We start from the raw sequence: 14,354 nt of genomic DNA, 5'->3' as shown, positions 1-14,354 counted from the left end.
ATAAAAACAGCAGACCTTGGATTAGAAGGTTAACATTCAATACTGGTTTCTTAAAGGGAGTTGAACTTTAAGTGGATGTGGCACTGGGACTACTACTTCAAGCTGCATTTAGCGCACTTGAACCCAGGGACTAAATAAGACTATGATGAACAGCAAAAAAAAATTGTGCTTGAAGAAACTTAGATCGTACAAGCAATAACTCGGCAGATTGCTTTTTCATTTCAAGCGATCAGTGACAATACTCAGACTTTGTGAAGAATAGCCATGGCAACATAGTCGAAGGTCAATGCTTAAGAGATCAGCATTGTGGCTTACTGACAAGCCAATCAACAGGAAGACCAATTTCTAATCACCAGCTAGACCGGTAACACCGGCATTATTATTATGTAACGCGGATGTCAAGCACAAACATTATGCCAAGAAATCCTTATCCATGAGACAATGCCTTTAAAATTGTAAGCTGACCATGTAGGAAGGAGCAGGTGATTATAAATCTTCACTGGAGCAAAGTTTTAATGTTCTTTCGAAATCATACAATGAGAACCAGAGAGCAGTTAGTTGATTTTAAAACTCAGAGGATCAAGTTTTGATGCCGAAGCAGCTTTACTCTGGAACTCCTCAAGATCAGGCCATAAAGGAGAACAGTTGCTTTATATGCAGAGACTGGTGAAGCAAATTACACTTCTTATGCCTTGCTCATCAACGTTCCAGGCATTCTTCTGTGTGTACTCTGGAATATTCCTCTGAGCTGCTGTTTGGGTCTCCTGCTCTCTCCTGGGAGAAGAGACTGTGTGGGATTCAGAGTGCAAGTCTTTTTGCTGACAGTGTTCTTTAGCATTCTAATCTGTCACACAGAAGATGAAAAAGGCTGCAGATGCTCTCTGACAAGAGGCATTTCCTATGCAATACCAATAATTGGTGGAATGGCTGTACTCCCAGGTAAGTTCAGATCCTTGTTATATTAAGCTCTCGAAATCCAGTACCTGTTTGGCAGTTGGGGCGTCATCGTTTTTTGCTTTGCTAGTAAATATTTTTCCCTTAGCATAGAAGATAATTACTAAACAATCTTATCTTTCCTCCAGGTCATGCTTCTTACATTTCTATATTAAGGGGACCCGAAAATCACTTGGCGAGATACAACAAGGCTGGTTCCTGCTAGCGGCTTGCTTCAGGTGGTTACTGCCCTTTTTTTGTTTCTTCCTTGCCTCTTTACATTCTTTAGAAACTGCTCCTCTGATCCTGAAATGGCATGTTGTCTTCTCAGATGATCTTTTTCGGATCTGATTTTTTCACCTCCAAGATTTAATTTTTTCCTCCTTTTGACTTCCAACACTAGTTAAAAACACTGGAATCTAGATGCAATGTAGAAGGGAGTAGGTATAATCCATGGGTCAAGAAAATTCCATCTGCATCAAACAGACCCTTTACAATATCAAGTCAGGAGCTGGCAAAACTTGAATTATGATAATACTAAGTGTCAGACTTCTTGGCACCCAAAATGGTTGTAATCCAGCAGACAAAGTGACAAAGAAAACAATCAAATGTTATAAAAGGCTGTTACAGGGAAAAGTGAATTAAGAAAAGTATGGACTAAGAAAGAGTAGCACATGCTCAAAAATGAATTTGAAAATTCAAATTCACACAAAAAAAAATCATACAAATGTCAGCACCTGTTGCATTACTGTACTTCAAGAGCCACCCATCAAAACATACCCCCTAAAAAAGCAAAGAAAATCACTGGTGGATCCTTCAAGAGAATGAAAATCGGTGGCAAAACAAAAAGCTATGTTAGGATAAGAGATTTAAGATCTATTCTTGCCATTATCAGAAGTACAGCACTCTCAACACTACTCAGTACTGAGGAAAAGAAGAGAAGATGAAGTCAGCATTATGTAATGCCTGCTATATTGACCTGTATAAAAATTACAGGTACATATTGCTTTAAAACATGGTGAGAGAAAAGAGCTTCCCATTGTAGATCATTATCAAACTGACAACAAAAAAATGTAGACGAAGGTCTTAATGGGTGAGCAAAGTGTAAGCAGTTAAAAGAATTAAGAGTAACATGTTGCAATGGGCAAGAGAACACTTAAATCACAGAAGATGCATGCTAAACAAAAGAAACACAAAGTTCTACATAATCGACAGGTTTGGCTGTAGAGTATGATCAGATTGGAGTTAAGCATGTTCAAACCCAGTTGGAAGCATTAACTGCCTCATGTTATGGGGGAGGGGTGTGTTTGTCCTTGAAATAAAAGCAATACGTTTGGATAACGATTTACCAATTCAGGGAAGTTTAAATAAAGCTACAGAAAAAATCTGATAGTTTCCTGGCCACTTTTAAGAGTCTGGCTAACAAAGAAAGTATCTGCTTCACACCGTGAAACCATGCCCTCCTACCAACACCAGCTGCTTGGGAGTGAGAGTAACGGATGAACAAGTTTAAAAAAAATACACACCGGCTTTGCCTCGAGTCAAGGAGTCCGCCAAGCTCTTTGCCTTGGCCACGCGTTCAGCTTGGGCACGTTTCTCTGCTTCCACTCGCTTCTCTGCTTCTGCACGTTTCTCAGCTTCTGCACGGTTCTTGGCTTCCTCCTAAAATGTATATACAGAACATGAACCTTCCTCTTAACACCTTCAATGCTACAGCAATTCTCCCTGGATGCTGAACCCCCTTGAATCCCCTTGTTCATGACAAGCTCAGCTCGTCATAAGCACACGAGCAATGTGCTGCATGACGAGCTGAGCTCGCCATGAGCATGGAAGGGGTTAATATACAATTAACATTAGCACAACTGATATATACAGATATTCAACTTTATGCGTGTTCAGGTATACTATTAAGAATTTCCAATAATCTCTAAGTCTCGAACCTGAAGGTAATTCTTCTTCATATGTTTTCAGGGTGTCTTTACAGTACACTAGATCTTAAATCCAGTGCTTAACCCTTGGAGCCTTCCTACTGCCTTCCTACTACCCCAACTCAAAGATACTCTACGTTTGGCCATCATTAAAGCAATGGCGCAGAATTTGCAAAACTGCTAAACTGGGCCCAAGATATCAGTCGAGGAAGGATTTGGCCTTTGACCCTCCCAGCGAGCGAGGATTGAAGCTTTGGTGTCCTGCCCTGCAACTAGGACATCTCACCATCTTTGTGAACCGAGGAATCCCTGCAGAAAGATTCCTGGCGACCACGCCACATCCTTAGAGCATCTTCAGCATCCTTCATCCCTTGCATCAAGACTACTTGATAGGAATCCATAGCAATGTGGATAAAGTTCTTAGAACCTCAAAAGATTGCTTCTTCTGTGAATGTAATTGTTCTAGAGGACCTTGTGGGTCCCTTTGAATTGCTCCCTCCCAGAGCTTGTCGCCTCAAGTACTACTTAACAATTTCATTGACACTTACTAAAGTTCGCAGTTAAGTGAAATTGCTTTGATTTGTTATTGTTTGTAAAACCTATATTCCGGAAGCCTCCGGTAGACATTTTTCATTCTAGTGTCTAAATTATAAAAATACTGCTTGTTTTTATGAATTTGTGTCGAATTTCTTGTGTTGTCGATTTCTTCTATTGTTTTAGTGGTTATGAAATGCTTTACACTTGCTCCTCTTTGTAAACCCTGCTGCCCAGTGCCACAGCTACCTAGGATTGAGCTTAGGATTTGATAGACGGAGCCCAGGGTCCCCAAAGGAATTTGTAATTGTATCACATGGTAAGGTTTCACAACCACACCATGAAATACTCCATATTTCCTCACACTGTGCTTAAAAGCCAATTTGACGCACAAATGTGAACCATTATTGAAAGAAGCTAGTAATATCTGGAGGTTTGACCAAGTTAAAACAGAAATTTAGTTCTTGCTAAAAGTTCACCTTAATCTAAGGTATTTTTGTGCATGGTTCTGGATGTTTTTGTAAGCACAGGTGTATCTCAAATTTATGGATTACACTGTATAGTCGCACCTGGACGATGGGTGCTGTTGTGCAACGATCTGAATGTTCATTACAGTGTGACATTGTATGTCTTTGCCCCCCCCAAACCCCCCCAGGCGCCTGGGACCCGAAGTCCAGTGCCCAAAAAGCCCCATCGACGAACCAGACGACGCCTGCAGCCTCAGAACCAGGGACCCCCACCCCCTACCGAGACCGGCTGAGGGTAAGATTTCCCGACGCCAAAAGACACCCCTGCACCCGGCCCCCTGTGCCCAACTCTTGGGTGTCCACCCCTCCTCTAGCTTCCCAACTTAACTCTCGAAGTGGTGGTCGCACCTGAAGAATCTCGGTCCCAGACCCTGCAACCTTTGTCCACTTTCCAAGAGCTTCATTGAATAACGAATATGCTACTTACTAGTATGCATCTGTTCTTGGCATGTAGGGCTGCTGACATTCATATCTGTGCATAGATCGCAGCCTAGTGTTGGGTCCGGATGATTGCACATTGTTGTCCTGGAAGAGTCTTCAAAATATCACGAGATAGGTGGCTCCTCCCCTGGACTACAGTGCGCATGGGCATCCTCTCCATCCTCAGATTGTTTTTCGCCATTGTGGCAGAGATGGAGTGCAATACAGTGAGTGATGTCCATGCTAGATAGTAATTCTGAATGCTACAGCTGCTACAGGCGCCGGGGAGGAGGGTGGGCGATATTAATGTCAGCAGCCCTACATGCCAAGAACAAATGCATACTGGTAAGTAGCATATTCCGTTCGAGGCATGTGGGCTGCTGAATTCATATCTGTGCATTAGCGGCGGCTGCCCGTGCCAGCTGCAGCAGTCTGAAAAAGAGTTTTGAGAACAGCCTGTCCCACAGCTGCCTGCTGTTTAGAATGCACATCTACGCAGTAGTGTTTCGTTAATGTATGTGTGGTGGACAAAGTGGCTGCCTTACATATCTCTTCTAAAGGAATATTCCCCAGGAAAGCCATGGACGCTGCTAAATTACGTGTGGAGTGTGCTCGTGGTGGAATGGTTAGTGTGCGTTTAGCCTTAGCATAGCAAATCTGCATACATTTAACGATCCACCGGGCTATCCCTGCTTTGGAAATGGGGTTGCCGTTGTGTTGTGGAGAAAAGGCAACAAAAAGCAGTTTTGTTTTTCTGAAATCCTTTGTTCTGTCTATATAGTACATTAGAGGCCTTTTGACATCTAACGTGTGTAGGGATCTCTCCGCAACATTTTTCGGATTAGGAAAGAAAACTGGCAGTTCTATGGTCTGGTTCATGTGGAACTGCAAAATCACCTTCGGCATAAATGTAGGGTTGGTGCGTAATACCACCCTATTTGCGTGGACCTGGATGAATGGCTCTTGAATAGTTAGTGCCTGGAGTTAACTAACTCTCCTCAGCAAGGTAATGGCCACTAGGAAAGCAACTTTCCAGGTCAGAAATTGAATCTCACAAGAGTGTAGAGGTTCAAAAGGCGGTCCCATCAATCTGGTGAGGACCACATTCAGGTTCCAGACTGGTGACGGTGGGTGTCTGGGAGGGATCACTCTTTTAAGTCCGTCCAGAAAAGCTCTGAATAGTGAGAGGTGCTGCCTGTTTTGAAGATAGGCTGCTATGGCGGATAAATGTATACAAATGGAACTGTACGCTAGATTACATCTGTATAAATGCAACAAATAACAGATAATGTTTTGAATAGATGCATCCAGAGGGTTAATGTCATTGTTGGTACAATATATGACAAACCGTTTCCATTTAGCCGCATAGCATGCTCTGGTTGTGGGCAGTCTTGCCTCCTTGATGATATCCATACATTCTGGCGGCAAGGTGAGGTGGCCAAATTCTAGGACTTCAGGAGCCAGATCGCCAGGTTGAGCTGTTACGGATCTGGATGCTGAATGTCTCCATGGCTCTGAGTCAAAAGCCTGGGTGTGAGGCGTAGCCTTTGATGCGGTACCACGGATAGTTCTAGAAACGTGGTGTACCATGGTTGGCATGCCCACATTGGAGCAGCCAGGATGAGGGTCATCGAGTGTTGCCGTAGTTTGCATGCCACCAGCGGTATCAAAGGTGCTGGGGGAAAAGCGTACGCAAATTTGCCTGACTAGTTCATCCATATCGCATTGCCCTGAGACTGTGGGTGTGGGAACGTGCTTGCGAAGCTTTGGCATTTTGCGTTTTCCCTTGTGGCAAACAGGTCTATCTCTGGAAGACCCCACTGCTGGAAGAACGGTTGGAGTACTGATGGATGTATCTCCCACTCGTGCATCTGGTGGCTGTGTCTGCTGAGCAGATCCGCCATCTAGTTGTCTTTGCCCGGGAGGTGTTCTGCCATGAGGAAGATGTTCCTCTGAATGGCCCACTTCCACATGCTCTGAGCCAGATGAGACAGCTGAGGAGAGTGCGTTCCTCCCTGCTTCTGTATGTAGTACATGGCAGTCATGTTGTCCGTCCGGATCAACACGACCTTGTTGCACAGGTGTACCTTGAAAGCTTTCATCGCCATGAAGATAGCCATCAGTTCCATAAGGTTGATGTGCATCTTCTTTTGCTGTGCTGTCCATAGTCCCTGCACCGTGTAGTGGAGTACATGAGCTCCCCAATCCTGGAGAGACGCGTCCGCCATCAGTACAATTTGTGGAACAGGCTCTTGGAACGGTCGGCCCTTGCAAAGGTTTCGTGGGTTCCACCAATGCAGAGAGTTGAATCCCCCGACCGCTCACCAACACTAGGTCTTTTAACTGTCCTTGAGCCTGATTCCACTGACGTGCTAAGCACTCCTGAAGCAGACGCATATGTAGTCTCGCGTGCGGGACTATGAAGATGCAGGAGGCCATCATGCCCATCAACTGCATGAACACCTTCGCTGGAAGCGAGCGTTGAGGTCTGAATTTCTGTATCAGCAATTACATGCTGTTTATTCTCACTGAATTTGGCTGTGCTTTAGCTGCCAGAGTGTCTATGTCGCACCCAGGTACTGTCGCACGTGGGCGGGCTGAAGGTGTGACTTCGGATAATTCAGTGAGAATCCCAGACTGTGAAGAAGATGAATGGTGTGGGACATGTGGCTGGCACACTGCTGGGCCGACTTTGCTTGAATAAGCCAGTCGTCCAGATAAGGGTAGACATGTATGTGCTGTCTCCTGAGGTGTGCTGCTACTGTTGCCAGGCACTTTGTGAACACCCTGGGTGCTGTCGTTACTCCGAAAGGGAGGACTTTGAACTGATAATGTTGATGTTGATGTTGAATAGTGAACCTGAGATACTGTCTGTGTGATGGGTGTATGGGTATATGGAAATATGCATCCTTTAGATCCAGCGTTGCGAGGAAGTCTCCATGACTGAGATGTAGTGTAGTTCCTATTTTCCCTATAGGCCCTGCGCATTGGAATAACATAAACAGCAGTATAGACGTAGAAGTGCGGTCTTCCAGGTCTCTACTGACTATGCTAAACTTAATTGGGTTTGTACCAACTAGCTCAGAGGTCACTGGAAACTTTCTTGACTGAATAGGAAGTGATCAGCTTCCCTGGCACAGACAAGAAGGGATTCAGTTTTCCAACAACCGCATAAACATGACAACTTTGCTCCTTAGGATAAGAGTCAATCTCTAGAGTCGTGTGAAACAATGGACAGTTATTTTACTCAGTCAGTTGTGCAGATTACTTTCACCAAGATGCAGAGAATAGAGAGACGGGCGTTTTCAATAAAAGGTATTATTTATTGAACAGTCTTTCTTCCCATGCAAGAGAAATGAATTGCCACAATTGCAAGACGTTATTATAAAAGGTGCGTACAGTAAAAGGAGGATTGCGAAATAATACTGTAAAAGCATTGATATGGTTTCTTAGCCATACAATGGTTAAAATGAATAAAATATATACATTCATATATACACATTAGGCGAACATACTCAACTGGTGCTTCTAACTACGCCTACCCCAGTGTACCTGACCTACGCCTAATACTTGGAAGGGAGTAAGTAGCAGTTTAGTCAAGTTGGTTTTGCCAAGGTTTGCTTCAAGAATTCTCTAAGGGTTTAGTCAACACCATACCTCTGGAATACAATGTTGGAGGTCTTGTATCTCCTTTCAGGACTCGATATCCCAGTCACTCGCAAGAGTAGGCTGGAAACGCCGAAGCTGGATTTTCTCGGCAAGAGAAAAGACAGCGTCTCTCTCAGCGCGCGAAGGAGGAGGAGGGGCAGCGTCCGTGGGCTGCTTGCATCTGCTGGGCTCAGCAAGGGACAGCTGTTCTGCTCCTGTATTCACCACACCATTGTTATCGTCGTCGCGCTTGCTTTAGGCAACGTTGGTAATATTTATACCTGAAAGGTGCCTTGTTTGACGTAAGTTTTTGGACATAAGACGTCAATAAAGATGTCACTAGGAAGTGATCGTCCTTTCAGTGCTCATTAGACTTCTATCACTAATCAAAACATAGCAAGCGGGGCTTTCCCAGGTTGCTGGGTTTAATCTTGTTGAAGAACTCTGAGTGTAATCTTGGAATCTAAGATAGTGGCTTCTGCTGTGCCATCTACTGTAATGAGCTGCAGAGGCGAGTTTCAGAAATATGGCTGAAAATATGGCTCTGATCGTTTATGCCATTATAGGGGTATGAATGGATTATAGCCGTATAGGGGCATAAGGTCACAGTATTGATCGGGGTCCTAGATTAGAACACGACAGAGTAACGGCAGAACCTGTTGCAAGGTGAGCATATGAAAATGCTCTGACAGAATGTATCCGTTTAGAGGCTGAGGTCCAGTATAGGTCTGAGAGACACGTCCTTTTTGAGTATTAGAAAGTAGAGTACACCCCTGACCCGTGGTCTTCTACAGGCACGAGCTCTATGGCCCCTTTTTGCAGCATGCTGACGACCTCCTACTGCAATAACTGTAAGTGCTCTGCGGACATAGAACGGTGTCTTGGTGGGATGTTTGGTGGAGTGGACGTTACTTCCAGACAATACCCGTACTGTACAATGTCTCACCCACCTGTCTGTGGTGATGGACTTCCAGACCGGGAGGAACTGTTGTAGTCTCCCCCCCGACAGGTGTTATATGGTCGGGGGGCAGTGACAGGGCGTCACTGTTTGGTATTGGCAGAGGATCTGGAACTGTTTTCCTCTGCCTCTGCCCTTGATGTTGTTTCCCCGATATCCACCCCGGTTCTTATTGTAGGTGGATTGTGTACCTCCCTTATTGTATTGTGTCTGTTGCGTTGACTGGCCTCTTGAGGGGCCTCTAGTACTGGAGCGACGAAAGGAGCCATCCCGAAACTGCTGTGACTGCAGAGCCCCCAACCAGGCGTGTCGTCTTAGCATAACACTAGTGTTGATGGCCCTGGCTGCAGTGTCAGCTGCGTCTGGAGCGCACTTAATAGAAGCATTGGTTAGGAGTTTCTCCTCCTGGATGAGTAGCTCTGCCCCCTCCTTGTACTGATCAGGTAGGTGTTGCAATAGTGTCTCAAGGGTATCATAATGTGCCCTGTCATATCTGGCCAAGAGTGCCCGAGTATTGGCAATGCGCCAGATGTTAGCCGCCTGCGCAGCTACTCTTTTTCCTGAAGTTTCCATAACCTTTGACTCTTTGTCAGGAGGAGGAGCATCACTTGTAGTCTGGGAGTTTGCTCTCTTACGTGCATTAGAAACAACCAATGAATCCAATGGCAACTGTCCCCTTATACAAGGAGGGTCCACAGGGGCCGGCCTATATTTCTTCTCAATCCTTGGGTTTAACACCCTGGCCCTAGTGGTATCTCTAAAAATGTCAGCAGCATGCTTGAGGACCCCTTTGAGCATGGGTAGGGTTTTGACTGCCCTTTCTGAAGTTGAAAAAGTGTCGACCAGAAAGTCTTCGTCCACAGGGTCAGCATGTAGCTAGACGTCATGATTACTGGCTGCCCTCTCAATAAGGGCGTTAAAAGCAGTTGTGTCCTCAGTAGGAGACGTTTTTACACTGCACATATGAGTGTCCGGGCCAGTTTGCGGATCCCTTGAGTCAGCAGGATCCGTCCATTGTTGGTCTTGATCATCAGGATCAGTGTCCACATGATAGAGGTCATCCTCATTGTCATTATCCCCCGTCTCCACATCGGATTATGTTGGGGAAAAATTGAGGTTCCTGTCCATAGTGATGGAGGGGTTCCACAAGAGCTGGAGAAGTTGTAGAAAGTCTTTTTCTTCAAGGGAATCCTATATGATTCCATGGGAGTCTCTGGCATTAACTTTCTTTTGTATATAGACAGTCTCCCAGTTTCCGAGTCGATGAATTGTCTCGGCTCTGTCTTCAGGCTCTTCCGCAGCCTCCATTTCCGTCGACACACGTTTAGTGGCGCCGATGGATTGTTTCGGCTCGAACATCTTCGGATGCACCGAGGGTGGTAACCCGAATTTGATAGGTGTCGACGCGGTCTGAACTTGTCCGACCAGCTTCGGCGTCGGGGCCTTCTTCGGTCCGACCAATGTAGCCTTATCCTTGATGCATTGGAGCGACTCCGACACTTCTTTGGCTATGAACGGACTGGGTCTCGTCGACTCGACAGGGTCCTTGGAGCCAGTCTTTGACTTGTCCGTAGACTTCGACCGAGGATCGATCCAGTCTTTCGGTTCGAGCCGTTTGTGCGAATAGACACCCTTCGGTGTCTGCTTCGATGGGTCGACGGCCTTGACCTTGGTCTTCGGTGCCCCAACCATTGACTCGACGACATTCTTGAGTTTCCCGGCATCAACGGCCATTTTCTTTTTCTTCGGCTCCGAGGGGCTTAAGGCCTTGGAGCCGACGAGAGGCACAAGCACTTTCGGTTTCTGCAAGGATGCTATCGGTTTCGATTTCTTTGTCTCGACCGATGGCGGTGTAGAAACCGCAGGCTCTTTAGAAATGTTCAAAGCCGGGCCTTTATGCGGGGCTGTAGAACGAGATCGTGGATCTTGGGTAAGGCCTAGTGGCGATCCCTCGACCGGAGCCTTATTGAGTGTGTTATGTTCGGCCCCGTGTAGCCGGGTTGGCCTAGCTCTTCGCCCGAGCTATCTTCTACGGCCCCAAGGGCCTCCACGTCTTCTCCTACCTCATCGACGACGTTTTCGTCTTCGTCTTGTACCTCTTCGTCTTCGGCGTCATACTCTGAGTCATGGATCGGAGCAGTGTACCTGATCCTCCAGATCAACAACCTCTTCGACCTGAACCGGGCACAGGCCATACAGTTGGCTTTGTTATGGTCTGGGGACAGGCACTTGTTGCACACCGGGTGGACATCGATGTGCGGGTATTTTCCATTGCAAAGGGGACACCGCTTGAATGAACTTCTTCCCATTTCAGATCTAAGATCGGGTAGAGTGTGGAAAGAAAAAAACCTGTTGAGTCCTCGATGTCCTCTAGAAGCAAAGGCACCGATACCGAACAAAACGATACCGACGATATCGAAAGCCTTTTGGCTTTGTAGAAAGTTTTTCTAACTTGAGCTAAGATAGTAACATCCGAACGCAATGGCGGAAAAAAACAATCTGAGGATGGAGAGGATGCCCATGCGCACTGTAGTCCAGGGGAGGAGCCACCTATCTCGTGATACTTCGAAGACTCTTCCAGGACAACAATGTGCAATCATCCGGACCCAACACTAGGCGGCGATCTATGCACAGATATCAATTCAGCAGCCCACATGCCTCGAACCATTGAGTGCCCGACGGCTCAAAAGCACCCTGCACCCAGCCGCCTGAGTGCCCCTAGGAGTGCAACCTCGATCCTATCGAACTTCCCCACTTGCCCTGATTAAGTGACCAGAAGCCCAGCTCCCACAGCCATGTGGCCTGCTAGCCAGCAGCCACCGACCAAGGGCCCCCTGCCTTCCACAGGATAACATTGGGTCTAACTACATCTGGAACCGGCTGCCCCACTGTCGCTGAGGGTGTAACAACTGTACTTACCTGACCTTGGGAGACCACTCACTATGCCCAGTACCTTAACTCTGCCAGTCGAGTACTTACCCAAAAGCCGGTAACTCACTTTTCTTCCATAGGGTTAAATGGACTGGTTTCACTTGAAAATGTGGAGTTTTTAAACTTTAAAATATTAGTCTAAAATCAGCCGAACAACGAAAACCGATTTACTCACCTGCTATCAGGAGAGACCCCAGTGCTGGATCTTGGAGCCCAGCACTGACCCTGAAAAGTAATTACAACAGTACTTACCGCTAACTCAATTTTCTTCCATAGGAAACCATGGACTGTTTTTCTGTGAAATTTCTTCAGTGTCGATTTTGCAAAGTACAAATATTCCTTAAAAATCGTACAAACTACAAAAACGTAATTACTTACCTGTTTAAGATAGATGTCCCAGTGCTGGACATAGCGACCCAGCACTAGATTACAAAAGTAACGCAAACATACTTTACCTGCAATCTGAATTTCCTTCCATAGGCTAACATTACCTGTTTTTTGTTGAAAAAGTTTCAAAGTGTCGATTTTCAAAAGTACAAATATTAGTAAAAATCGCCTGTATAACAAAAACGCAATCCTTCAACTGCTTACAGGTGGTGTACCAGCGCTGGATCTAGGATCCATCCCCGAGTTAGGAAGAGTAACCATAACCCCACTTACCTGCTAAGGTGAATTTCTTCCATAGGAAATCATTGACTATTTTTCTGTGAAATTTCTTCCAAGTGTCAACTTTTAAAATACCAAAATATTACTTAAAAATCACTACTGTGACTAAACCGATTTTGCTCAACTGTTTACAGTACCCGTCTCAGGACTGAATCTAGGATCCAGTCTGCAGTTAGAAAAGTAATCCTAGAAGTAATCGATTGCCTTCTTTTTTAGAAGTTCCCATTGAGCTCAGTGTGTTATTGGATTTGAAATGGTGTTGCCTATTGCATCAAACTAACTATTGCATTCCAAAAGTCTATTGCCAATTTGCAAAGTATTTAATTAAAGTAACTCATACTGAGAAAGTATATTTTGATACCTTATTTGTTCTAAAATAAAATGAATAGTTTACCTGTCAGTGTAGTTTTGCAGCTTGAAGATCTTTCTGGATTCACTATGCTGTGCATTATTCTGCGGTCTTGTGGTTGGGTCCGTAATCATAGTCTTTTTTTTTTCGTAGCCTAGGTGGGCGTCGACGTCCCACCTTTTGGTGTATTTCCGGTGACGTCAGCACGCTTCCTGCGGAAGCACCCACTCTTGGGCGCCATCTTCAGATTCTTTTTTCTCGTGTTTGTTCTGTTACCGAAGTAATGGCAATGTTCTAGTAAGTCATTCACCGCTTTCACCATCAAGGTTTGTTTAAGTAATTGTCCATGTTTTCAATCCCCTTCCTCTCCAGCCTCATCTTTCTGGCAGAGGTGGGTGGGTTCGCTAGTGAATCCAGAAAGATCTTCAAGCTGCAAAACTACACCGACAGGTAAGAAACTATTCGTTTTGCAGCGTGAATCTTTCTGGATTCACTATGCTGTGCATAGACTTTGTAGCGATTTCTCATGTTTGTGGCGGCTGTGTGGAAGATGAGCGTTGGTTATTGAATATGTGTTGATTCTATGTCCTCAGGAGCCACATTACCAGGCTTAGGCTCTCTGGCTCTGGGTGTAACACCTGCCCGTTTTGCATGGAGAGCAGGTCTATTCTCCTTCCGAATCTGTGGGGTGCGCTCTGTGCCATCTCCATGATCTGCGAATACTATGTCTGCCTGGCCCACTGTGGTGAGACCAGTATCTGTCATGTTGCTCGCTCTGCACTTGCTGAGGACTTTGTGCATCAGCGGTATCGGGGGAAAAGCGTAGCAAAATGTCCTCAACCATTCTATCCATAGGGCATTTTCCAGGGACCCCTCCCCGGGCAGCCTGGATGCGAAGTTTCGGCATTTTGCATTTTGGCGTGTTGCAAATAGGTCCACCGACTGTGTCCCCCACCTGTCGAACATCCTTCTTGTCTCCTGTGCATTGAGCTCCCATTCGAGGGTTGCTGATGTCTGTCTGCTGAGCCAATCTGCTGCTACGTTGTCCTTCCCTGTCAGATGTATGGCTAGCAGGTCTATGTTGAGAGGGATGGCCCAAGCCCATATCTCCTGCGCCAGCTTCGAAAGCGTGGCAGATTGTGTTCCACCCTGCTTGTTGATGTAGAACATCGCTGTCGTGTTGTCCGTCTGGATCGACACTCAATGGTTGTACAGGTTTGTCTGGAAGGATTATATAGCGAGGAAAACTGTCTTCAACTCCAGGTAATTGATGTGTTTGACAGCATCTGCTGGTGTCCACAGACCCCTCACTGAGTTTCTTCATGTGAGCTTCCCATCCCTTCTGGGATGCATCTGTGGTGATGGTCACCGTTGGCGGTGTTAGAGGCTTTCCCCTTGTCAAGTTCTCCATGTTCCACCATGCCATTTCTTTCTGCACAGCGTGCGTTACAACCACTGAC

At 45.8% G+C, this 14,354-nt stretch overlaps 1 protein-coding gene across 2 annotated transcripts in view; it reads right to left on the bottom strand.

Moving 5' to 3' along the window:
• Positions 1-14,354, bottom strand: part of LOC147722731 (uncharacterized) — a 488,139-nt gene that overhangs the window by 204,965 nt on the left and 268,820 nt on the right. For both annotated transcript variants that reach the window (XM_086965201.1, XM_086965202.1), the window contains exon 15: positions 2,460-2,595. In XM_086965201.1, the coding sequence (XP_086821327.1) occupies positions 2,460-2,595 (136 nt within the window). The remainder of the gene's footprint in view (positions 1-2,459; positions 2,596-14,354) is intronic.

The sequence above is a fragment of the Lissotriton vulgaris genome, chromosome 4_1, assembly GCF_964263255.1.
Source record: "Lissotriton vulgaris chromosome 4_1, aLisVul1.2, whole genome shotgun sequence".
NCBI classification, from domain to species: Eukaryota; Metazoa; Chordata; class Amphibia; order Caudata; family Salamandridae; genus Lissotriton; species Lissotriton vulgaris.
The sequence above is the reverse complement of the archived record's forward strand: the minus strand, read 5'-3'. Positions and strand labels throughout refer to the sequence as shown.